This window comes from Mchenga conophoros, linkage group LG19 (genome assembly GCF_057382185.1).
Source record: "Mchenga conophoros isolate Kocher_MC1m ecotype Shallow Benthic linkage group LG19, M_conophoros_male_GT1.1, whole genome shotgun sequence".
Classification (NCBI taxonomy): Eukaryota; Metazoa; Chordata; class Actinopteri; order Cichliformes; family Cichlidae; genus Mchenga; species Mchenga conophoros.
In genome coordinates, this window is record NC_140544.1 from 6,877,180 (window position 1) to 6,904,098 (window position 26,919).

General features: G+C 42.2%; 1 protein-coding gene across 7 annotated transcripts in view; it reads right to left on the reverse strand.

Moving 5' to 3' along the window:
• fgfr3 (fibroblast growth factor receptor 3) overlaps window positions 1-26,919 on the reverse strand; it is a 67,172-nt gene that overhangs the window by 12,577 nt on the left and 27,676 nt on the right. For 3 of the 7 annotated variants that reach the window (XM_085258170.1, XM_085258169.1, XM_085258175.1), the window contains exons 5-10: window positions 19,341-19,510; window positions 10,956-11,079; window positions 10,604-10,794; window positions 4,359-4,503; window positions 3,557-3,732; window positions 83-231 (exon numbers count right to left, since the gene is read on the reverse strand). In XM_085258170.1, coding sequence (XP_085114296.1) covers window positions 83-231; window positions 3,557-3,732; window positions 4,359-4,503; window positions 10,604-10,794; window positions 10,956-11,079; window positions 19,341-19,510 — 955 coding nt within the window. Of the gene's footprint in view, window positions 1-82; window positions 232-3,556; window positions 3,733-4,358; window positions 4,504-6,238; window positions 6,384-10,603; window positions 10,795-10,955; window positions 11,080-19,340; window positions 19,511-26,919 lie in introns of all 7 variants that reach the window. The other 4 variants (XM_085258174.1, XM_085258171.1, XM_085258173.1 and 1 more) reach the window with 4 other exon arrangements.

Consider the following 26,919-nt stretch of genomic DNA (forward strand, 5'->3'; position numbering starts at 1 on the left):
TAAGCACAATGTAAAGTGTGAAATATAATTTACTTGACTGAATAATTTTTTTTGAGCGCGTGCAGTGTGCTTTTTTCCTCACCGTGTCCGAGGGAACTCCCATTTGGGGTCGGACGGCAGCTCCAGCTCCGAGACGTTGGCGAGCATCGGGCCGTCGCTGGACGACAGACGGGCGATCCTGACCAGCGGCGTGTTTGAGTTCATGGAAGAGTTGGAATCCAAGGACACCTGCTTGGGTACAAAAGAATAAACTGTTATAGTCTCTGAAAAAGAGTTTGGTGACAGGCATTCAAATAAAGACAGAGGGAAAAGAGAAATCTAACCGTGATCTTTGACCAAATATTTTTTAACTAAATAATGAATAAGTAATTCCTTTTTCAGATCAGTTTGACTCTTTATTATTTATTCAAACAGTCCTAATATTTTTGATGTTTTTGAAAATGAACCAGCCCCTGAAACATAAAATATATTCAAAAGAAATCTTTTCTCGTGACACACTGAAAATCTTGACACTCTTTTGGGGGGTGAAAAAAAACAAAAACTGACAAAAATACATCCAGTGCAAAATCCAGTCAAATTCAAAACCGCTTTGAAGTTTAAAGAACAACATTCAGTGACTTGAGATAAAACCCTTTTTGGGAAACATCACACATCTCGGGACCAGACCAATGTCAGTGACTTTTACAAACAGCAGGCCTGTGGCTGCGCACGGGAGGAAGCGAGAGGTAACAAAGATGAATGAAGGAGGATGCAGAGGTGGGCGAGTGAGTGGCGAGGTGGGGTGGACATCTCCATCCATCAACAAGCTCCATTTCTGGATCTGCGGTCATTCCGCTGAGCCCTTGGGCTCGGCATCCTCCCGCCATTTATCTGACTGCTGGGGAAAAAAACGATGGCTCGGGTCTGCTTTTTGATAGATCTGTTTATGTCAGGGTCTGCCGGCTCAGACCCTTCAGGTGGGGTCCTGAAACAAACATGTCCACTTACCAGACTTCTTGACTGGAGGAAAATGAGAAAAAGGGCCCTGACCACAATTTCAGAGGCATGAAAAGTAATATCTGATAGAACATGCCAGGAGCTTTACAGGAGATTTACTCAGAGTTATGAAAAAAAAAAGGAGAGAACAGGGAGATTAGCTTTACAAAAACGAAGCAAAGATTATAGAAAAATGCAATAAGAACTTTCCCTGCACTACCTTATAAGACCATTTATATGAGCGCCGCACAAGTAGAAATGATTTAGAGGCTACAATTAAAAAATGTTTCGATAGTTGAGGTTTCTACTTGATATAACCTAACAATACTTCTTTATGTACCAAAAAAAACCCAACCTCAGACTGTATAACAGCCTTTACAGCTGAAACCTTATCGTGGTTTTAAAAGTCTGTTTGTTTTCCAAGAACTGCATTATGGCTTTCAAATAATATTTTCTTTTCTAAAAATGCATCGTTTCCATTTTGAGATGCACAACCCTTTAATTATGGAGTCGGAAAGCTGGATTTTGCACAAAACACACAGACACACATAGTGGCTATGTCCTGCACACAGTGGGAGCCAGCAGGGTGGGGCCGAAGAGATAATCGCAAACTCGTCTACATGTTAGACATTCAGACAATCTTGGCATTCAGAGAGAAATGGTAAGATGCACATCCCTACCTGGATTATAATTACTGTAAGAGACCAAAAGTAATGAGCTAAAGGCTCACAGGGATTAGTGCGACTGCTCTAAATAATCTGTTTCTGACTGTCTTGTTTTGTTCTTGGCTCTCTGTGATGTCATTCAAAGTGGCTATCCTTAATATGCTCAACCCAGACTCACAGCTCTGGCTCTGAGCACAGAAGCCTATTTGTCCCACCTCTTGTTCGACCTTCTCTTTAGAGAAAAGGTTGAAGGTAAAAAAGCTTTTTTCAGATGGAAGATAAACTACAGTACGTAGGATAAATCAGGATTTCTTGAACTGTGATTCATGCAAAGCTAGAGTCCAAAAATAATAACTTGGACTTATAAAAGAGCGTAATAGTTCCCTTTTAACCCCGTACTGCCAAGTGTATCATATCTGATATCTTATTTTTTGAAGCCTCATCAGTGTGTTTTCATTTCTCCTAATATGATTTTGCTTGTTTAAGGGAAACAAACCGTGAACAATAAATTGCACAAAATGCTATTTGTAGCAGAAATTATAAAAAAAAAAAAAAAAAGAAGAATTATCTTGATTTAACCTAAAAACTGAAAGCCCCCTTCATATATCTGTTAAAAGTTAGCATTAGAGCTGCTCACAGTAAAGCACAGTAAAAATTGGTTTATATTAGCTATTTGGCAACATATAAGAATCAGCATTTATAACGGCATATAAATAACAATTAAAAAAGTAAAGAAGAGACAAAGAAAACACACTTTAACCATTATATCAGTGCTGACGTTGTATAGTTAGTCCACAAGAGGGCGCTCTGCAACTGATGACAACAGAGCGTAAAATGGTGACGACGACTCGCGATCCGATCCGCAACTGATCTTAGCAAATGATCCATGAATAAATAACTGCATAACAAATGTTGAGGAAATGTTTTTTCGTGCGTCTTAATTCTACCCCCAAAAAGATGACATCTGACAGCGTCCCCCGTACAGATAATGACGAATTTTAGCATCTCAGTATAAATCAATAAGGATGTGGTTTGATGACCATTAGAAGCAGTTTCTGTTATTTTTTCAAGGGTAGCTGCATAAGCAGAGACCAGCTATGCTAACGTCTGATGTGCACCCAATAATTTTGTTCTATAAGCAGTCCTGAAATATGACAGAAACCACTAAGGTCAGAAAAGGTCAGTCTAAAAAAAAATCCTGTATCTGTCGGTCTGTCTCTGAGTGTTTACTAACAAGTCAAGCTAGCGTACCCAGGTTTTACTCTTTATGCTAAGCTAACCCGCTACTAGCTCTAGCTTTGTGTTTACATAAAGAGATGATCAATCCTTTGTCTCAACTCTTGTTGGAAGAGTGCTCAACAATTTTTTTACAAAATAAATTATTCCTTCAGCCCTCGAGACTTGCTTTAATTTCAATAACAGCCTGTTCGATAATAAACTGAGCATGATTAGCCCGATCTTAGTAGATACTGTATCTAAGCTTGAAGTCACGAAGAGTTCTTCGGACTAAAAGCTGCGGCAATGCAGCTGCTCCACTCTGTGTTTCTTCGCAAACAGTTGATGAGAGAGAGTGTGTGATACACTCAGAGTGAAATCTAAAACCAACACTGACAGTCACAGGAGCGCATAAATATCCCTGAACCAAATCTGCTCCAAGATAAATGTGAACACATGTCACCAGTGTGCTGCCGTCCATCGTCAACACAGCGCCAATTAAACAACAGGACAGACAGACGCGTAGAAACCTTCTTTAACCAATTTATACTTTGTTCTATTATTTAAATGACAGATACCCCAAACTCTTCCTTTCTTAGTTTGACCTGGGTTATATACTAAAAGCTGCATTAAACAGACAAGCAGAGAGAAGAAGGGTTTTGGGAAAGTCTTGTGCAAATCTTGTATCTACTTTCTGTTACCTGTCTCTTGAGGGGGAACTTTGACAGTTTTTGCACGGGAGGCGTGGGCAGAGTCTTCTGCGTGGTCATCCTCATACGACAGAGGATTGCGATGACCACGGCGAGGATGAAGAGCACGCAGCCTGTCACGTAGATAAGGATGTCGGCGTAGTAGTCTTCCTTTTGTGGACTCACTGCTTTAGGAGGGAAAATGTGAAAAGTCAGTTGAAATTCACCAAATTCACACAGCATTTTGTTTTAATTCCCACTCAAAAATAGCTTGCTTTGTTCAGTAGCACACTTCAACCAAATGGATTTTTAGTGAGCATTTTCTGTGAAGAAATATCCATAAATCAAAAGAGAAACAGATCAGAAACTTGTTGTTCCTCACTGAAAGCTCGCATTCACACCGTGGGTTGGGGCAGCAACCCACGGTGTGATCATCGTGTAGTTTTATCCTGCTGCAGGTAATTGCACCTGTGATACGCTTTTCCTCAGGGAGGCAATTATTGTCTTGAAAAGCAAAAGCTGAAGTGTCGTTAAATTGCCTCATAGCCCAGAGACATCTGAGCAGACGATCTGCTCTGATTAAAAAGCGCCTTTCAGTGAAGGATGGATTGCATGTTCGGTTGGTTAAATTAAAGGGATGGTGACAGAGCGTCGACGCACTTAAAATATGTGCTTACAAGTAGCAATCTATGATAATTAGGTTTGAAAATTGATGTTAAATATTGTGCTGCAGAGCAAAACAAGTTTCGTGGCGTTTCTAACATTTCAGGTAACACAGGTGGGAGAAAATGGACCCACAGAGTGAAGAGTATACCTGGAAGCACCGTCAGCCAAGCAGAGTGGTAAGAAAAGCCGATAGAGTTCCCTGCGAGACAAGTGTACTCGCCCGCATCCTCAAAAGACACATTGGTCAAGAAGAGAACCTCTAGCTCCTTATCTGTAGTGTTAATGCCAGCCGTCTGTGGAGGATGAGAGGGAAGAGAAAGAGACAGAGAGAGAAGATATATCGTAAGGCGAAAGCTTCTTAGAAGAAACACCAAATGCACCCTGGAGGAAAGGACAGTCCTGTTTACTGTTGTCAGCACCATCACCCACACCTGAAAACACCCAAGCAGCACCTACACCACGCTGTGAGACAAGCTCGTTGGTTCAGCCTAACGCCACAGGCACTCTTTGATGTAATGAACTCCTATCAAGAATTTTCTAGACTGTAGCAGTGATTTACTTTCATATGTGGAATCGTAAGACACAGGCATCCATTTCCACATTTAGAACAGGCAGAAGTGTCATAACAGAGTTTCCTAACACAAAATATTTCTTACAGACTTCTGTAAGCTTCTTTGATAAGGAGAGTTTTCTGTTGCCTCCAAATGCACCCGTGAGTTTAAACTGAACCACGTACAGTTGACCTGATGACAAAGCTTGCCTTTGGTTCTGGACTTGCTTATGAAGGTCTTTGTGTGTTTGTGAGAGGAAAGTGATTTGCGCCTTTGGATCAGTGTTTTTCTAGGAATGCCTCAAGGATCAGTCCTAGATCCTTTATGTTTTTAAAAGAAAACAAATTCAAATGAGCACCGGGTTTTGTAAAGATGTTTTAAAAAGATATTTTTAGTTTAAGATTACTGCTGCAAGATGTCATTACCAAAATGGGATTTCACCTGAATTTTTTACAAGTAAAATTTAGAGAGCCAGATTTATTAAATGGTCCGCAATCCCCAAATAGAGCTCAGAGGCCTGGTTAGTTTTATGGGTGATTTAATAAAGCGCCATAAAGCACAAAAAACCCTTTTTCCCCCCAGCTTTTTATATTGTGCAGATATTTAACGTTAGTAAATCAGTTTGCACGCTTGATTTAAACAGTCTTAGTCTTAAATAGTTTGTGCCTTGAGAAAGGAACTCACAGAAATACAACAGGGTCTGAGTTCCCACCTCTTACACGCCATCTTGTCACTGTGCACTTTTTGTAAATATCAAGAGTATCATCAACTACAACTTTTTTTTTAAGCACCAAAGCCCAGCCTAAAAAGTGCATCACTGCAGTTGCGATTTTTCTTTCTTCAAATATCATTTGGTGTGATGACCGCTAGGTTAGTTTGATTCAAAGGCAGTGCTGGATGTGGCTTAGTAAAGGCTGAGGTGGAGGACTTATTCCCCGTGCCTCAGTAATGAACACTGACATCCAGACGCCTGCTGCATGCTCTCATATAAAAGCACATTAATATAGCAGGAGGATGCTCTCCCAGAGAAATCAATACTGGCTTGTTTGTGTACGGGTACGCTTTGGTCAGTAAAGGTTTTATGTGGGCTTTAATCTGTGTGTGTGTGTGTGTGTGTGTGTGTGTGTGTGTGTGTGTGTGTGTATGTGTGTGTGTGTATGTGTGTGTGTGTGTGTGTGTATGTGTGTGTGTGTGTGTGTGTGTGAGAGACTTTTGAAGTTTTTGCATTAATTAATGGCGCAATATTGTCTTTCTCTTATCGACCGGGAAGGAAGACAAAGTGGAGCTAAAATAGATGATGGCCATTAGCTAACTAAATGCGAGCATTAGAACTCAAACCTCACTGATGAATGTGTATAGGTGTCAGCAAGCCAGCGAGCCAGTCAAAACCCACAACCAAGAGGAACATTGCAGAGAGGAAGAGGCACAGCAGATCAAATGTGGTGACGACGGTTCTCGCCCAGAGTTCAGAATTTACCTGGTTTGTATATGTTAAGCCAGAAAGCGTTTTCTGACTTTCCTACAAAGTTTGAAGCACGACACCAGTACTTCCCGGCATCTTTCTCTGTCACGTTGGACAGTTTCAACTTACTGTGGGTCTCAATGTGTTTACTGACAACACTCTGTAAAGGGAAAATTGAAAGGCAGAGTGAGGCCTTCACAGCTCCTGCAAAAACACATAGTAACAACATGCAAACCTACATACTACACACACATCTAAAAGAAGCACTGCACATCGGTTTTTACATTTACAACATTTTTTTGTGTTATTAGCTTAGTTTCATTGTTTATTGTGAACAAAGGGGACCTCTTACGCTCATTCTTATCTCCACATAGCTCTACGTGCTTCACAGCTCAAAAACGATCCAGCTTCTCTCTCTTTAAGGCAAACTTTCTTTTGATTGGCCGATCCGTGTGTTTTCATACATCACAGAGAGCCATCAGTGGAAAAAACTGCCTCAAACTGAACATTTAAAGAAGTCTTATCATCCTCATCATTTAGTCCACTATTGTAACAGTATATATGTGATAGAAAATCATGAAAAGCATGATGAATAAATCCTCTTTATAAGCTGCTGTTGTAAAAAAAAAAACAGAGACAGTAAAAAAAAAAACAGAGACAGCCAGTTCTATGACTTTCCAGTTGTTTACAGATTTATGCTAAGCTATGCTAACATGACGTGAGAGTGATACAGTGAGGCATAGTGTCATTCTGTCAGTTTTGTTGATTAAAAGCAACATGTCAAACCTGTAAGATCATAAACACACAACAACAGGAACACACACGAACCATACATTGCAGACTCGCACCAATCCGCGCTGTCTGTTGCTAGTTTAAAGGCATTACAGTATGTCAGTCCTATAAGGGTGTAAACCTGTGAGTGTAAACACTCACGATCTGACTGGGTGCTTCGCTCGCAGAGAAACTGCTGCTAAATTATTAAACGGGCCCGGCGCATAAAGGAGAAAACATATCATGTTTTATAGTTGCTTAATGAACATCCACGGCTTGGCTCCAGACGTCTCCTTCTCCCTCCCCCGTGCGGGGCGAGTCACTCATCGTTAACTCTTTTTTCCAGGCATCAAAAGAACGATTCAGGCATTTCTCAAAAAAAAGAAAAGAAAAATTCTTTTTTTGACCCCCTCGTCTCACCCTAAGCTGTATTTAACTTCTACAGTATATGCCACACACGAGAGAGCATATCATGTCTGAGTGAACTGTGGTGGGCCTAGAGAGAGAGACTGAGAGTGACAGAGAGAGAGGGAGGCACACACAAATCTCAGTAAATACTGTTTCAATTATGCGGTAGTCGAAAATAGAGCGTGGAGCCGCAGTCTGGGCTGACAGGCTTGCTTTCCCCCCTCTTTCTCTCTCTTTTTGTTGGCCTCTCTCTTTCTCCTCCTCTTTCGCTCTGTCTTACTCTCACTCTCTCAGTCCTTTTGCTTTCTATTTTACTCCACCTTCTCAGACGTACATTTCTAAAGATTTGCTGGACACTTTATATGCTGATCTTGTGTTTGAAGTCGTGAAGTTACGAAGACAACATACTGCACCCACAACCATATCTCTTATCCACAAACGACCCACGTGTTTCAGCTCAAGCATAAATTAAATGACACTACATTGATGTAAAAGGCTTCGGCACAGTCAGTGTTTTAATAAGTCATAAAATAACTGTGAATCCAGCAGATTTAAAGTGACATTTCAACATTAAATGAGTGAGCACCTAGGACACCTCGCTAAACTACCAGGCTCATATAGCCTCATATTGAACGTGCGGATAGGAGAGCGTCTCATGTAACAAGTGAAGGTATTCATTTATTTATTTATTTAAATGACTTGACATTAAAAGTCAATGAAACTTTAATGTCAAGATGGAGTAACCCAGACCTTCAAGCTCACGACTCATAGTGTGAAGATATTTAAAAATTTTAATAATAATTCTAATAATGTGTTAGAAGATTAGAAACTCAGGCCTTGAGCATCTCTTCAACTCAGGAAGGTTATCATCTAAAGGCTTCAGCTCCAAAATAATCTATTTGCAACCTGAGAGCACTCTTGTACCTGGACAGTTACTTTCATATGTGAAAAGCTAACACTGTGACATTTCTCCATGCGCTTTGTTCAGCTTCTATCTCTTGCTCTTCTTGTTTCACGTTTGCATCTTATTTCCTTCGTCTCCTCCTCCCGCCCGTCTCGCTGCTTTTCTGACACCCCAGCCACTCGTTCTCGCCCTCGCTCTCCATCTTTGCCCACCAATCTGTCACACATTCTCTCCCTCTCCCTGCTGACTTTGCCCTTCCTCGTGTTCCTCCACTAATTTTTTCCATGGCTTTTTTGGTTGCCTCTTCCCTTTTTCCTCTCTCCTCCTCCTCCTCCTCCTCAAACCACGCGACGCAGCACATCTGACGGCAGTGGCGGTTAGCAGAGCCTGCCTCTCTCCCTGCGTTGCCGCCACCACAGCAGTTAACTTAGTCCAAACCAGATGTTTGTTTTATTCACCCTCTCCTCTTTCTCTCTCCAGAGGCAGAAAAAAGAAAAAAAGGAGGGGGGGGCGGTCAAAATGAGACAGCTAAGCCCTCTCGGGTTTTGCGATGTGGATGGGAGTCTTCCTTTCTAGACCCCAGATCTAAAAACACGCCTCGAAGTGGGTTTAAGGTTGTTGCCCTCTCTTCGATTGATTGAGGACAATCCTATCTACACTTTCCTAATACTTCATGAGGAAGTATGCGATTAAAATATCTTTTTAAAAACTAAAAGATGCTTCATCAGGGCAAGGACAAAAACTGAAGACGGGCAACGCTGAATAGCTCAGAAAAGTTGTGATTAATCTACAGGGACATCTGAAAATGCAAGTCACGTATACATCATTTTCCAGCTCGATTTATAATTAAATAGTTCTTTCCCAAGCAAGTAAACACGTAGGGCCACCTTGACTGATCAGACTTATAACCTTTAGGGTGGATTTTTGATTCACTTTATTCATGTATTTTGTTTTTCTGACATTCTTTAGTTGAATTACGGTTTGACTCAATACGAAATAAAGCGCAATAAAAAAAAAGTCAAGTATCTCTTCTTCTCTATAATGCTGTAACCAAATATAGATTTTAGGAAATCTGACAAAGAAAACCTTTTCGTTGTTGTGATTGTCAGTCTGTCACTTACTGAATCAAACAATGCAAACATGACTGCCTTGGCAATCTCCTTTCCAGTGGTTAAATAAACAAATCTGGGATTTGCAATGAGACTGAAATACCAACAGCTGATATTTGGATAAACCATGACATTTATCTCAACAATAACAAATATTTCTCTGCAAATGCAGCTATTGCCTATTTCGTGCACTTCCTCCTAACATATTTTATTCAAATCGAATGTAACCAGTAAGCGGCACTCGACTGATTGGCTTGTGGAAATGCTGGTTAAGCATGATTAATTGCTGTTAGCCTATTAAAGAAACATGAATACATTTAGAGTGGTGGAAGAGACACAATGCGCAATCACTGGGTACAATCCTGCACTAAGTTAGTATAGGTGCTCACCCCCCAACCATTCCCCTTGCCCCTCCCTCAGCCTGCTTCTGCTGGAGGTTTCTTCCTGTTAAAATGGAGTTTTTCCTTCCCACTGTCACCAAGTGTTTGCTAACGGGGGGATCATCTCATTGTTTAGGTTTTTTCTGTGTTATTGTAAGGCCTTTACCTTACGATATAAAGTGATCTGAGGTGACAACGGTTACGATTTGGACCTTAACAAGTAAAACTGATTTGAAATTGAATTGAATTAGAACGTCTGTGCTGACAGCCAGAGCTGTGTGTCTGAGACAATCTTAAAAATGATATCCTCTTACTGTTTCATCATGACATAAATGAGTAGAAAAAAAGAAAAAGGAACAAATAAGAAAAAGGAGAAAGAAAATAAAACACTGTAATTATAAGTGAACTGGCTCCATCATCACCAGTATGGAACCACACTGCTCAGGCCAGCATTAGAATAAACTGAAGCAGTGCAGGTGCCGTGGTTAAGTGGAGAAAATTATTTACAGGGCTATTATTAGGTTTATGAGAATCCATTTTTATATGGTGTGGTATGTCGCAAAATGCAGGTGTGTGTTTTTTCCCCATAATGAAGGTATGGTGTTTGAGGAATGAGCTCTTCGGGTTCAGGCTGCAGCGAAAACAGCCTGTGGGCCCCACAGACCCACCTACTGTAAAAGCTCATTAAACAGAACTATTAGGAGAGATTAATTATGAGTAGAATTATCGCAGACTGAGATCGACTCCAGGCAGTGAGACTCAGGCTCATTACAGATGTAAAACAAAGAGCTCTGAGCTACAGACCCACCTTCAGCACGTTGACGTAGGGAACACCGTCGGGGCCAAGGCGACTGCCGTTCACCTCAATGTGTTTGAGCCACTGGATGTGAGGCTGGGCGTCGCTGTAAACCTTACAATGAAACTCCACATTGCTGCCCACCACCACCGTCTGATTAGCTGGCAGACCAGCCTGGAGGATGGGCCTGTGAGGTGAACGCTCTGAGGAAAAAGAAATTATAGAGTCATTACCACAACTCATTTGTGGCAATAATATGCTGCAGGAAATTTAGACTTAAGGTACAGCTAAAAATAAGCTCTTTTATAATTGCTGTGTGTTAAGTTATGTGTTGTTAAAACAGCAGAAGAGAAAAGACATTCACCGAGCACGTCAAGCTGGTAGGTGTGGCTGATGGAGCCGTATTTGTTTTGCACAACGCAGGTGTAGTTTCCCCGGTCTGACGGCACGGCGCTCTCCATCACCAGACTCCACTGCTGGTGTCTCAGCTTGGGGTTGGATGGGGTGGAGGGACGACGGAGATGAGAGAGGAGAGAATATTTAGTATATGTCATAAAAAATGACAAGGGTGCAGAAGTCTTTGGGAGAATTTGCTTTCATATTTTCAAGAGAGCAACACACAAATACCCATTTAGTATATTCCTACGTTTAATAAGACGGTCACCATAGAGAAATTGCTCCAATAAATATCAGCTATTGCTATAGAAAAGCGTCCTCTCTACTGTCAGAGCTATTCCCTCCTTTGATATCCTTTGGTATAAAACATCACAGAGCGCACCGCTCGGTAAACAGGAGAGGCCTTTGTGCAGTGCATGTTTACTGAGGTGCAAACCCTTTTGAACAAACATTTCAAACGACAACACAACTGTAACCTCTTTTTATTAATTGCATCCCGCTTGATGCAGAACAGATGTGATTAGCAGAACGCAATATTTTGACGTGGTGTTAAAGTCTTAATGGGAAATTATTCCGCGTGCCCGCAGCGGCCAGGGAAGCTGCAGAGAGTGGTGCCATCAGGTATCGCTTTGAATAAATCACAAGGAACGGCCTTTTCAAGAAAAAGAACGCAGCACACGCCATATGTTTGAGAAACCAGTTAAACTAACTGGAATCATGACTTGATGAAATATGACATTTTCAAATAGCAGAGAAGTATTTTCTTCTCTCCGCCTGCAGTGAGGGCAGAAGGATTTTTTTTCTTCTTTTGCACCTCTGAAAGTGGTTCCACTGTGCCACTCAGGAGCAAGCCATCCCCGGAGACCCGAGTGTTGAATTGTGTGTAGTAATTCAAACCAGGTGTGGCTGGATGGCAGCAGCAGACAGATACTAACTTGACAGATTCAGAAGTCTATCGGATGGGAGAGCGAACGTACGAGCGGTCCGGCACCGCGAGGCGCGAAGACAGAACCCGCCACGCATCGATAAGCAGAGTCTCCACGGGCCGAGAGGAATGACCTCCACGGTTTAAGTGGAAACGTGTGGCGCTTAGCGCTGCGAGACAGGAGCAGAGTGAACTCCTCCGCGAGAGGTCAGAATTACTAACGACGGGAGTGAGTGATGTCAACAAGGAGGCTTTTCAGGGTGGAACACTTAACATCACCCGCAAAGGAAAATGTGCCGACCCAGAGAAGGTTTAATGTTTTTGTAAACATTTAACCCCACACATTTTGGTGGCCAGCCAGCCATTCACAGAAGGTATATATATATATATATATATATATATATATATATATATATATATATATATATATATATATATATATATATATATATATATATATTTGTATGCCGAGGATCAAATTCTCCTCCCCTACTTCTTCTTCTTCTCCTCTGTCTGTCTTACAGTATACACTTCTTGACTCCCACTCTTGGAGGCGTATACGGAAAATAATGTAACAGTGTAAATATTATGCCTGTGTGTGCTTTTTGCAGTTGCGTGGTAACATAGGCTCGCTCGACGCTGGCAAATGGTTCTTCAGAAGGGCTGGCTCCACCCCGTCTACCCCTCTCAGAGACAGGAGTCAAACCGAAGTCAATGGCTGCTCTCATGAGCAGCTGAGTGACGCCTTGTGCTGTGGTGGCTGGGATTGAGCTGAGCTGAGAGGGGAGTGAAGGGATAAAAACCCCCCAGAAAACAGGCGACACATGCAGGGGGAACCGAAAAGGTGGTAAAATATGAGAACAAGTTCAAGCTCAGTAGTGGGCAAGACCACCAGGAGATACAGAAAGAGAGCGATCCAAAGCATGACTTCTTTGCTTTGTAACTCTTTGCAAACTTTCAGTTCAGATGGAGCTTTTGCGCAACTACATTTATACGACAGCTGCTGTTACATTGCAGATTCTGATTTCACACCTAGCCCGAGACATCTGTGTCTGATACACGCACTCGGTTTTAAAGTGTTAACTGCCACTAATATCGTGGCTACTGAAACGAACTTCTTGTCTGCGGTAATAATTAACTTTGAGTGCCATTCTACTTTAATTCCTCCTGGCACTTTTCATTATTTTCTAAACACACATCACTGGCTTTTATTACCATGTTACACTGGCTAACCCCTGTTGAACTCGTAGCATTAGTCCCCAAATGTGATAATCCTATCCATTCCAATCATGCCAGATTCCAACCAGAATTAAATTATTAAGCAGCTTACATTAGAGTCATACAAGGCTTTAAAGGTTTTAAGGCTTTGGCTGTGGATGTACGGAGCGCACAGAGCATGCCATGGGAATGGACAGGCAGTTTTACACTGCAAAAAGTGCACTTTGAAAGAGACATTACCAGCTTTTCAGGAGTCTGAGAAGGACAGAGAAACAACTTGAAATTTGTATTCTGTGTTAATTTTTTCTCCGAAATATTTTGGGACAAAGTAAACTGCCTTTCAAGGCATTTCCTTTTGCTTCACCGGGATTGCCATCGAAAACACTTCAGTTCCCTCATCCAATGGGCAGATTCTCTCACGTCTTTTCATCAAATTCTGGACTCTGAGCGAGCTTGAGAGACTGGCAAAGATGCTGACATTTTTTGCAGTGTATTAGTTGTCTGAGAAAACACAGGAAGCTCTTTTCCCTTTATAGTCCAAACTCTCCGTCTTCACCTCACAAAATAGCTTCTGTCAGAACCAGCGGGGCCAGTTACCAGAATTTATGAGTGTGTCAGAGCGGACCAGTGGCCCGGATCTGCGCTACCGTCTAATTTGACCCATAGAGAAGGTAGAAACAGAGAGATGCAGCCCTAAGGGGGTTGCTATTAAAGCTGGTAAAGTTTAGCTTTGCAAGACAGCAGAAGGCTGTAAAAATGGAAGTATATGAGTAAAAAAAACAACAAAAAATTGGATCATCTATCTTTTGATATCTGCGATGTGTTTGATTAAAATGACTGAGAGGGGAAAAAGACGTGCGGCTGGTCTAAAATTAAAAAAAGGAGTCCAAAAATAATCTTGCAATGTGTAGAAATTCCTGCGTGGCCTACTGAGACTCACAATCCAGGCTGTGTTAAAATCCGGAGTGGAAAAAACAAGGATTTAAAGTGCTTAAAGTCTTAAAAAGCAACAGTGTGGAGCCAGTTTAAGAGCCCCGTCTTGGAAAGCTGTCAAAACAGGGATTGAAAAATCAGTTAAGTGCTGAGCGACCTGGAAGGAATGAAACACAATAATTACATTGTCAGCTTTAGCCTCGCTTGTGCTGCCGAAGTTTAGCATGAGCACAACAAAATCCCATCCGCCATATGTGGCATCATACAACGGCGATGACTTTGTCTGTCGAAGGCTCGGGCTGGCTCAATGGGTTGACAACACGCCCATCTCTTGCCACGTCCATCTGATGGCTCAATAGACGGCTGAACTTTAACCTTTAGGGCTTGGCCTTCACAATAAGGAGCGCCGCAGTTGTCTGGAAAGGCGAACAATGCTCCGGCACATCGCACTGCTGGAATTTTATTTTCCATTTTATAAATGAGCCACACATCCTATTTAGTTTCCTTTAGTTTTCAGCTAATGCACCGCTTAGCTCTCTCGGTTGCATTTCAACAGAATTGTAAAGTGCTTGCAAGATTTTAAGCGAATATCTGAAACAGCCTCCAGCTTGCATGGGGAAAAAGGTGTCAGTGTACAAATATACAGGCCTGTAGGGTTGGACTATCAAATACTGACACTGGAGCTGCTAACACACGGATCATTCTGCTGATCCTCTTCTGTAAATTAAACAATCCCTTTGTTGTAGTCAGCATTTTCCCCCAGAAATACATTACCTTCCAGAATGGAAAGCATGTGAAAGACATTAACACTGAAAGCCAGACTGTCTGATAATACCGTTGTCAGCAGCTGGTAAATGCAGCTTGACCTACAAAAAATAAAATAAAATAAAAAATCTAGAAAGAGCTTTAAAAAGTTTAGTTATGCAAAATAAAGTATAAAATCCATTGATCTAATAAAAAAAAAGTGTTGTGTGGCCAGAAAAAATGCTTCAAAATGGGTGGAATATTAATACAATCCTGCCTTCTGCCATTTGTTTTCTTGCCTGTTCTGAAATTCAATTCAGTTAATTTTTATAGCGCCCAATCACAACAACAGTTGCCTCAAGGCACTTCATGTAAGATAAAGACCCTACAATAACACCTTTGAATCTCTTTACCACAGAGATGACATTATCTCTGCCATCATTTTACTTCAGCCTCCTGTAAAAGATACCCTTAATCTCAAGAGAGCACTTTTATCCCTGATTACATTGTAACCACTGAAAATAGACGTAAGCTGTTTTGCTTTGAGATACCTTCAGGATAAATGCTCAATGTCAACATCTTAATTGTATTTAAAATATGAGAGTTTTGATGGTGATCGACAAAAGAGTCAATGTGCCACTTTCCCCCCTACATTTCAATAAATTCTTCAAAAGAAAAGTAAAACCGGAGACTAGTTTAGACGTGTGCATATTTGCAAAAGAAAAGAGCGATTGTCAAACCCTCTGTTAAAGCGGAAGTCTTTAAGCAACAAAGGTGAACGTAGTGCATCCTCGGAAAGGCTGTTTTCAAGCACTCTGGCGTGAAGACAGGACGTATTTTCTGTAGGTGGCTAATGGACCCTAATGGTCCACTCAGTCAGTGCCTTTCTCTCACACGTCCGCAGATCTGAAGGCACTCAAGAGAAAATGACAAACTGGCTGGTGGGCAGCGCTTACATGGAGTGGACTCCACTGTGCCCGTCAGCATGGATCAGTTAGCAAGTCAGTCCCCAACCAGCACACTCCAAGCCCTGAGATATATGCGACAGAGTCGTTTCATCCCCCCATCCGAAGCCAATTCGTTCAGCCAAAGTTAACCATGGCTGTCACATCAAAAATGATCTTGTCATTTCAGTATAGATGCTGGAGGAAGCGACTTCACCTTGACGACCTGTTGGAGGAATAGTCTTTAAGAGGCCATTGTCAGGCTGTCAGGACTCCGAGACCCCCCTAACCACCCCCAGCCCACTAAGATGAACCAATATATTTCTATTAACACAACTATTATTCAAACTTTAGCTGTTAGTTTGAAAGACTAATGACTATTACCTGTAAATATCATTTTGTGCTACAAGTTTAGACTTTTTTGAGAAAAGAAGTATCCTCAATAGATCATGTTTAACATGACCGGCATTAGTTACTGTGTCTAAAATGACAAAAAAATAAGAGATGGAGGATTAAGGAATAAAGCATAAAAGTAGTTTGTGGACTAACAACTTCAAGCATATGGCAGGAACAAAAAAAAGGCAAATTAAATTATATTAGATACTATCAGGCACATCAATCAACTTAACCGAGGATAATGTGACTAGATTTTCAGTGTTAATATCTTTTAGTGCAAATTAAGCCATTATGGAAATTTCTTGGTCTGCATTTGAAGAAGGGCGTTATTTGTGGCGTGCATAGTAGCAGAATAACATGACGAGCAGCAGTTCTTGGCATTGAGATGGACTGAAGCTGTCACCCTTGACCTCACTGAAACGTAGCTGGGTCACAGACTTGTCTGTCACCCGGCACTGTGATTTTATAGAGGATGACCTCTCTGTTCACCTCCCTTAAGGCCAACAGTGGTCACATGGTGATTAGCTAAATGGATTTCGAAGCATCTCTGGGAAAGAAGGGAGGGACGAGGGGAGCGTGTGAAAACGTCTTGATAAAGACACGTAGAGGAATGTCTTAATAATCACAGGACGTGCTCTTACGTGTGCTAATGCTAACCATTTATAACAGTGAAATAACTGAGGCCATAGTGTGCAGAAATGGCCAAGCCACTACTAGAACCTATTCAGTCCCTACGCTTGTACTGCAACTACAACGTCCCATTCCACTGGATCATTTTATCCTTAGAGTACAAGTGGCCACAGATACAATTAAACCCACAGCAGTGGTTGTTTTGCTCAAGCTACACAGAGCAGAGCATGTACAGGAATTTGTGTTAATGACTTGTTAGTGTCACAGCTCACACTCAAATAAAGCCAGCCCGAGGTCAATGTGACTTTACATACTTCGTAAAGGCTTAGTATGAAGAGGCAGCTATACATATCGACCTCTAACTATACATGGAGCATCCCATAGGAGCATGTATTAAAGCATAAAGGTGTACAAAATGGTTACTGCTGCTTCAGGGGCAAACACACCAAGCTATACACACTGCATAGGCTGAGTTTGTGTGAGGAAAATACAAAGATGGCGCTGACATTAAGACCAGACCTTAATGCTAAAAACACCTCCGCTGTGCTCTTTAACTGGACACTGGTGAGTACAGAACAACTCTGGGTTGGAGAACTCAGAGATTTGTTGAACAGTTGGATTAAACATCTAAGTGCTCTGAGCGCTCAGTTTGGGATTAATTTGCTGCTAACAACAAAATTTCTCATCCATTAATCTTCATGTGTACTACACATGCTAAAAGTTGCTGTCAGGGAACCACTCCAGTCAAAGTTGGAGCGTCCTGAGGACTGGTGGCAGGTGTGTGTGAATCTGTGTGTGTGTCAGAGTGGGGACAGAGAGAGGGAGACAACTGCTGTTGGTCTGCTGGGAGCAGATGTTGAAGATCTCTGTAAACTGTTAATAGCTGAAGAGTCTCATTACATTTAACTCTTTAAAGGCCAAATGTCTCTCACTGCTTCTATAGCAGTCTGACACATGATTACCCCGCTGAAAGTGGAAGATGAAATGTTAGAGTAATAGGAAATAGCTCAAATGGACACTTTCCCTCTCTTCTGTAATAAAAAACCTGTCTCAGTTGACTCTTTAACCTCACTCTTTCTCATTTTTAATTCAGCAATTATTCTGCAAATACACTCTCAGTTAGTGTACTATGTCCTCTACATACCTACTTGTGTAGTATGTGAATTCTGACAGCCTACTGTAACACTATCTAGAAATAACGTTAACGTTTAGCACAACTGTGGTGCTTTCACAAAACATAATACTAAATTCTTTAGCAGTGAAGATGACAGTTTAACACGCTTATAAAAAACCCAATTGCATTTATTAACTGGGTTTTAACTGCAATGCCTCGAAATGAAAAAGTTTGTTAGCTAGCTCTTAGCTAGCTAGTAATGGCTAGCTAACAACGCCGTCATTATCTGATAATATATACTTCCTTTAACTGGCTGAAAAATGTTTGTCCACGTGTACAGTGACTGTTAGGAGACACTATTCGATATTTCTAGAGCCCTCAGTGTAGCCACAGTTAGTAATTTGAGCGCTATAATACTCTGAAATTAGTGAGTTTAAGTATAGAAGTGCAGACAAAGCATTAACTTAGGGTGGCTAATGTTACTAAATGTTGGCAAACCTCATGTACATTTTTTTCTGGAATATTAGTAATGACTTGATTACATTTTAATAAATCATAATTGCTGAAATGACAGCAATTTCAGGTTAGAAAGTAACAAATTAATGCAGCTCTCCCTTACATAATTCACCACATATGTGAATGTTAGCATCTAAAACAGTCTCCCCACCATCATTTTAAGAAAGCACTGAGAAGAATGAGAAGGACAAAATAATAAGACACAGGCTGAATGACCCTCAAAAGAATTTACATCTCTGGGCATAATTTTAGAATTTATGTGCCATTAGGTTGAAGTTTATTTTGAACCAAAACACACGTTTTTACTGTTTGAATTCCGATGGTCTTACCACACCAAGTTTGTCCTTTAATTCTGCAGCTCAGGGCCATTAAGGGAAAACAAAAGTAAACCAAGCCCCGCTACTTTAAGCAGTGCCATTCCACCCGAGAGCCTAGTGTTTAGAGTGAATCCGATGACAAAACTGAGCACAACAGCTGTCTGCTGCACTGGGTTACTGTCAACACTGAGCTATCACGCGAGCATGCATGTATCTGTGAACCATTCTGATTTCAGCACAGCGGTCTGACCCTAAATTCATATTCAGCTTATCCGTTTCTGAGTGCCGGGGGTGTCCTCGACTATGGCGTGTTTCCTGACCTTTATTTACCGTGAGAAGATTCACAGAGCGTGAGTTTCTTTCAGCACTCTGCTTCACAGTCTCCCAGTTATAGACATTCACACCAGGGAACATTGCAACACCCACACTGATCTACTGATGGACACGCAGCAGGGGATTAAAATGCCTTGCTAAAAGGCACTTTGACAGTAGCTCAAACAGGGAAGAACATGAGACTCCTCCAAGCAGATTTTTTTGGTGCTGTGTGAAGATTTGAATCTATAAATCACAGTCCTGCTCCTTTAACCTTTAGGTGTTAACATGTTATTGCTCTCACCTTGATGCCTCCCATTCTCTGCTCTCCCTTGAACTCTTTGCCATTCTTCAGCCAGTGTATGGTTGGTGGTGGGTTTCCAGACGCAGCGCAGCGGAATTTGACGGTGTTGGCCGCAGGAACGGCCAATAATTTCTTGTCCATTCGTTCTGGCCTGGTCCAATATGGCGCTTCTGTTGGGAAAACACAAAAGACTCATTAAAAACTCTTAAGACTTTTAAATATTTCCATTTCAAAGACATTAAATAGATAAGGCAGACTCACGCAATACGAAGATGCCACTTTTTTTTTCTCCAAACAGATCTGTCTACGGTTTTCCATTTACTCTTAGATCATAAAACATTTGGGGAAAGACCCTCCAGGAATTTACAGTTACATGTTTTTGTAATTGTTAAAAGACGGCACAGATGGGACAAGTTGCTCTTCTGCCCTTTTTTTTAAACGAGTGCTTCATCTTGGATGAGTTATGCACTATACCAGAACAGATGTGGTGTCACCAGAGGTCTTCCCTCATCTAACAACACAGAGTACCTGCAGTGTTTACAGAGACTAATACATATGTACACTGTTAGGTTTCTGTGATTCATTTTCAGTCATTTTAAGCTCTTTTTTTTTGTGATTTCAAGATGTTTTTCTTGAGTAAATCATGAGGCTTTTGTTTTGATATCCCAAAGGAAGAGTTGCTTATAGATGTTTGAATGAAACCTTTTCATTTTTTACTGATAAAACAATCTTTCTTCCAAGTCGGCCCTTCCCCGCTGTCCACAGAGATACAGTTAAGTTGAAGATGCGCCAGCGGTGTAAAACACAGTTTGACGGATGCTGAAAGAGCTCAAAACGGACGCATGAAGCGTCACGGGGGGACCAGACAAAACCATCTTACCATCTTTCCTCTATAACAAGATGAGGAGTTGGTCTGAATCATGAGATCTTGAGAGTTTGGAAACCTGTCAGGGCGATTTATTGAGTTGTATTGAGAAGACGGTGGACAAAGAGAGCGTAGTGAGTCAGGAAGGGCTATTGTCCATGCTGTGTGGGTGTGGAGAGTGAGAGCAACGAGGCATGGCTTGCTCACTCTCCTCTTGGTATAATCTGTGTGTGTGTGTGCTTCCCAGGACAAAAGCTGGGGAGTTGGCTGACCGGTCATCAGATGTCTCTTTTACTTTCTAAATGCAGCAGGAGAGAGTGGAGCTAATTACCATCTCAATAGCCGCGCTTGTGTGTGTATGTGTGTGTGTGTGTGTGTGTGTGTGTGTGTGTGTGTGTGTGTGTGTGTGTGTGTATTTGAGTGAGTCAGGCAATAGTTAAAAAGTAATTCTCACCCTCGAGCGCTGAACGGGCAAATTCCCGTCTCATCTTGGCAACTCAGGTGAGATGTCAATCACCGTTCGATATAACATCTACCTATAAATGCCTTTGATCTACTGTGTGTCTATTTATCAAATGTCTGGGGTGTTCTGATACTTTTCTGACACTTTGGCTCCTACCATCAAACTCTGGCTTCAGCTTCACAGAGTAATTGCAACCAGACTGAGAGAGATGTTCAGCGATTAAAGACACCTACCTATCTTCTTAGAAAGCAAACAAACAGGATGTTACTGAACCCTCTAAACAGACTGTGTGTGTGTGTCTGCTAATAAAGCACACAGACCACTGGCTGACTTAGAGACTCCCCAGCTCGCAAAGACAAACACCCTCCACGTGCAATCACACACACATACACACAGACACACACACAGCTTCCACCTTAAAAGGGAAGTGTCTGTTTGAATTCATGACTTCTCTCCCTCCATCTCTCTTTTTCTGTCTCTGGAGCGAAGTTCCACACTCCACACTGGGACAATCCTCCAAAAGCAGTCTGAACACATTGTTTTTTGGCATGGTAATCAGCCACCCTACACACACACTGACACACAGACACACACTCAGTCAAACAGAAACGCTCAGTGAGGTTTTAAACAAGTCTCTAACCCAATGTGTGGTCCTTCTCCTCATCCTCCTCCTTCCCCTGCTGCTGCTGCTGTGGGTCCTGAACTCATCTGGGCCTGAAAACATATTTCTGCTGCTGATCCTTCAGCCACAATGACGCTTATAACCCAAAATAGATGCTTAGGTGGATTCACAGGACGGACTAAAGGTGTCTCCGTGGTTTTGTCACCATAACACACGAAGGTTGTTTTATTCGCGGACCTTCAGCTGCTCTGACTGACGCTCTCCTCTGTGGAATCAGGAGATCAGCCGTCAGTCAGGCAGTCTGGATGAAGCTTTTGAAATCTTCTCGTAATTTGTTGCCCATTGTTGTACTTGTCGCTCATGCGAGCAAGTCTCCTCTCATTCAACGTGTTCCAGATGTAACAATCACCTCCTGTGAACCATTAAGCCAATTAGTAGCTTGCTGAAACAAATGTTTATTCCACGTGAAATTATGCCGTGATTAAGCGGGGACGGTGATTTAACAGTTTAAAAAAAAAATCTTTTTTATTCGCGAGACTGAAAAGCTTTCTTTCTGGTGCTTCAAAAATACGATATGCTGGCTCTGCCGATTCTTAAAACAGCTTACTTTTCAGAGAGCTGATGCAGACACTTTCCACCAGAAGGAAAAAAGTGAAAGAGCCGCAGCCTTTTCCAGTTCAGAAAAAGCCGTCGATATTTTGATTTCAGCATGCTTTTGATTTACTGCGCAGCCTTGCTCTGTATGCTCAGCAACACGCAGGAATCCCATCCCGTGTCTAATTGGCAGGATGGTATTTCCTCAGCAGAAGAGGGGAGTGGGATTTTCTGGGAGGGAGGCGAGGAGGCACGGAGGAGGGGAGGGCTGGCACCCCTCAACCCCTCGCAGAGGGGGGTTAGAAGGGACTCGACAGATAACCCTGCCCTGCACGGATATGCAGTCGCTGTAGTGGAAACTGGTTTACAATAACATCTTAGCACAACTCAGCAGCTACAGTGTCATGCCCACCTGTCAGACACGGAGGCTAACTGCGAGGGGAATCTCTCTGGGAGCCTATAAATACACGAGCGTGATCCGCCTTGCTTGCTTCATGTTTGATAACAGATTTCAAAGTGTGGCTGGAGAAATCCCACCAACACAGACGGGGTAGAGATCAGTCAAAGGAAGAAGGTTGTTTCCGCAGGCACACAAAGTGTCACATTGTCAGCAGGTATATTCTTCCCCATTGCGGCTGCAGCCCTTAAGGTAAGACTCAAACTCAGTGATATGGTGCAAAATATTGTGCAAAAAGCACAAGCTAACATAGGAAGACCGTCCACTTTTTGGTCTGGAGCTGGGATTTCCCCTATTATTATTATTATTATTATTATTATTATTATTATTATATTGTTTTTCTAATTAGGGTGGATATGGTGACCCAGAATCCTCCCTTAAGTTACGCTGCAATAGGCCTAGGCTGCTTCTCATGATGCTGTGAGTCTCCTTCACTCATCTGTTTTCCACTCACTTTGTGTTTATACACTGCTCTACATTTCATTATTAGTCATTATTAATGTCTGTCTCACCCCCAACCATTCCCCATGCCCCTCGATGGGCCTGGTTCTGTTGCAGGTTCCTTCCTGCTAAAAGCAAGTTTTTCCTTCCCACTGTCACCAAGTGCCTGCTCATAGGGGTTCCTATGATTGTTGGGGTCTACAATATAAAGCGCCTAAATAAAACGTAACTGAATTGGAATTTTCAAGATTTTCTCATAAACTTCTTAGTGCGCTCACGTCTTTCTGGCTCATGGATCTGTGCTGCAGGTTGGAGAAGCATGACTGTGGCTCCTCTATCAGCTATGTTGAGTACAACAGCAATTAGCTGGAGCACGACACAGTGCAGTGCTGATCGCCACGGCACAAGTCTCTTCAGCGCTCAGACACCGATCTGGGAAAAAAAAGGGGGGGTCTAATTGTGTAATTGTATAATTTGCCCTCACTGACGCCTGCGAGCACACAGGCAGATTTCATTACAGATTACACTGGGGCTCTTTGAAGGCACACTGCCCTGGAGGGCCTGCGGGGACTCAAGGCAAACAGAGCAGGAGGAATGGCGGCTGTGGAGCAGCGTAGCGTGGCCCGGCGTCCAGCTCTCTGCTCTCCTGCCAGGGTAAACAAGGAGGCTGCATAGCTCAGGAGCACAGCACAGCACAGATTAACCCTCCCACCCTCGTTCACATACACGCTGCCCTTTTAGTTCGCACAGGCTCCAAGTGTGTTCGCTGCTTTCCATGCTGCAAAAAATACTCACACACTCAATTCGCATTCATCGTGTGAGGGCGGACGGCTGTTCAAAAATTGCTCACTTTGTATTTGCCCATCTGTCAGCGCAGCATCTTCAGGGCACTCCATTTTAAAATGTTTTTTCAAGTTTTTACGCATATTTTGAGAGATCAAACGTCAGGTCAGAGAGATTCGAGTGGTAGGTTCTTGCGCACTCATTGCTGAAGTTGGCATCGCTCTGGTCACTTTACACAAGTTTTGTGACTGCAAAAATAGTCCACAGACAGCAAAGTCCTTGAAACCACCTTGGCTCTCCAACAGTTTTCTTTAGGGCCATGCTCTAAAGATCATGTAGGTCATCATACAGGTAGGGCCTCTTCAAGCGCTCTTAACTCCTGGGTCGGACCGCACTCGTCCTTGAATGCAACCTTCAGCTTGTTCTGAAATCCACCTGCAAAACTGCGTGACGACATCCACATCCTATTGAGAAAACCTCTCATACGAGCACCTGGCAAATGAATCAAGACTGTCTCTGTGTTGGTTTCTGCTAAATTTGTGTCTCCAAGACCATAAAATTGCAAAGATGACAAACACAGAAATACATGTTGAAAACAATGCACACCACGCTGTTTCAGCTGCAAAGGTACCGCTAATTAATTTGGACATGTGTTGCACAGAGGAGGCCACCTGTTTCCCTGATATCTTTGTTCACTCTCAATATCTCAAAATGCTGCTGAGGCTAACAAAAGAAGCCTACCGACAGCAACAATGCAACTCTCATTGATGAATAATTACTCAGTAAATATTTTAGTTCCCCAGCTGGAAACTTTTTCTTAAAGTGGTCAGGTTAATGCTGCCTCCTTTCCTTGTTTCCTGCGCCCTCTCTTCTCATTAATTAATACCCCGACATTTTCACCATCTCCACATATCTGTTATCGTCTGCTTTCGGGGACTCTGTCTGGTTGTGTGGTTTGTCACATGGCTCCTTCCTGCTACAGCTGGCTAATTAGCATTGGCTTTGCGGACATTAAGCGGCGATAGGGGTTTAAAGTTTCTGGGCTAATCCCTCTGCTTTTGGTCAGGAAATCAGAGCCTTATATGTCATGAGGTAGACTTACTTTAAGAGATTAAGTCTGGCAGTCTGAGGCTATTTACCGGCATTCAGGATGTCTGCCGTAAGCTGTTACCGCCTCTGCCACTTCAGCCTGTTTAGAAAAAACACACTGCAGGCTTTCACTGCGACGTGAAGCTGTGCATTCAGAGATTTTACGCTGGAGCTGTTAGCAAGCTTTTCCAAAGCGGCCTGCACTACAAAGACCGCATCGGGAAGTTTTCTTTAAGAAAACGTATTTATTTTGTTCATTTTTTTCTATCTCTCTGGATAAAAGCAATCAATTAAATCAATTCTAATTGAAGTCGAACTGAATCAAGTCTGAAAGATTAAAAGTCAAACATGAAAACGAAGCAATATTAGGTTTGAGTCTCTCACACATATTGAGTAGGTTGAATAGTTTAAATGTTGATATTGACAGAAGTAAAACATTTGTAAGATGACCTCAGATCAAACATTTAGAAACTGGTATAAGATGCAACTAAGTTCCCCAGAATCATTAAATGAGCACCATCTTAATTCCAGATCACTTTAAAAAGCATTATTCTTATTCTTATTTATTTTTTGGACACACCTAGTTGCTGTTGGTTCTGGAGTGGCCACATTTATATTTCCGTGGAATAGCTTTGCTTGTTTTTCACATGATTTTAGAACATTTAAAATTTCTTGTTTCTCTTGAACACCAGTTCATCTCCCCTTCCCGATCCATCTCTCGCCATGCAATCGTTGTAGCTGGATAACAAACGATTGGGTGAACTGTTAATGATGACCACGGGGCACTGAGAGTTTCAGGAGCGGCAGTATGTCCCACAATCATTGCCTCAGCTTCAGTTTTATTTTAGTTTGAGCTGAGTGTGACGATGTTTGATTTGGTTGGATCTTTGTAGCGACTTTCACAAAGGGGCTTTGATTTCGGCTGGGCGTGCGCCTGTCGCTCTGTCACTGAAACAGTTGCGCATTTTGCTTTTGGCACCAATTTTGTTGAGTGGTTAAGGGTGGACTGGGAGTTGGTTCAACATATCATGGTCTGTTTGACATCGTTAGCATGTTTTGGGCTTTCACTTTTATACAGTCTGCTGACTCCCCCTTTTTTCGTCTCTGCATCCTACACTCTATCTTTTACCTTTCACTTACATCCCATTGTCTTCCCTTTATTACTGTAGTTCCATCAACTCTTTCCTCTCATTTTTTAGATTCGTCTCTGACTGTCAGCACCTCACCTTCTGCTGTCTCGCTCCGTATGGTACAACAAAGGCAGCACAGTGTGGCGTCTGGCTGGTCGAGAGCTTGCCGAGAGGGGTGGAGGTGCTTTCTGTCTCTCTGGAGTCATGCTAGCTGACAGAATAGAGCGTGTAAAGTGTGTGCAGCCAGTGAAAGCCATCCCTCCTCGTTCTTTGTTCACCTACACCTGAACTCCGCAGGTCTCTGAATGCCAAAACAGCTCACATCACAAAAGAGCAGTGAGAGGGGCTGTTACCTGCTGGAGAAACAGCAGCCTTTGATCTGTGCGACAGTGGCATTTAGTTTTGTGCTTGTGGGGGAAGGTTTAATGCGAGCGATTATAAGAGCCATATAATGTCAATTACAGATATACAACTCTGATTACGCTCATACAAGCCTGCATAAATCCATTTGTAGTCACACAGTGGCCCATAAAAGCAACTTTGTGGGGACGTGCTGTTGCTCCTGCAGATGAACTCTTTTATCACTATGACAAATGAAATGAGTTTAAATTGTAAACTGCACATTAACTTCTGAGGATAAAAGTGCAAGTGTGGTGTAAATAATATGAAGAGCTCATTTATGTACGACATAGGGAATTTATAACTTTATAAATATCTGACACAGGACCTTAAAGATGCATTTGGCCCTTCAGTTCCTCCAAGCCTCATCAGAAATGGTGTTGATTTCTGATGCCATTTTGGTTGCTGGGGGATTCCCATGATGCATTGAGTATTTCTTCTTTAGTCACCTTTCTCACTCACTATGTGCTAATAGACATCTCTGCATTGAATCACACTTGTTATTCATCTCTGGCTCTCTTCCACAGCATGTCTTTCATCCTGTCTTCCTTCTCTTCTCTCTTCCTTCTCTCTCTCAATGAGCCTGGTTCTGCTGGAGGTTTCTTCCTGTTAAAAGGGAGTTTTTCCTTCCCACTGTCGCCAAAGTGCTTGTTCAAAGGGGGTCATTTGATTGTTGGGTTTATCTCTGTGTGTATTATTGTAGGGTCTACCTTAAAATATAAAGTGCCTTGAGGCG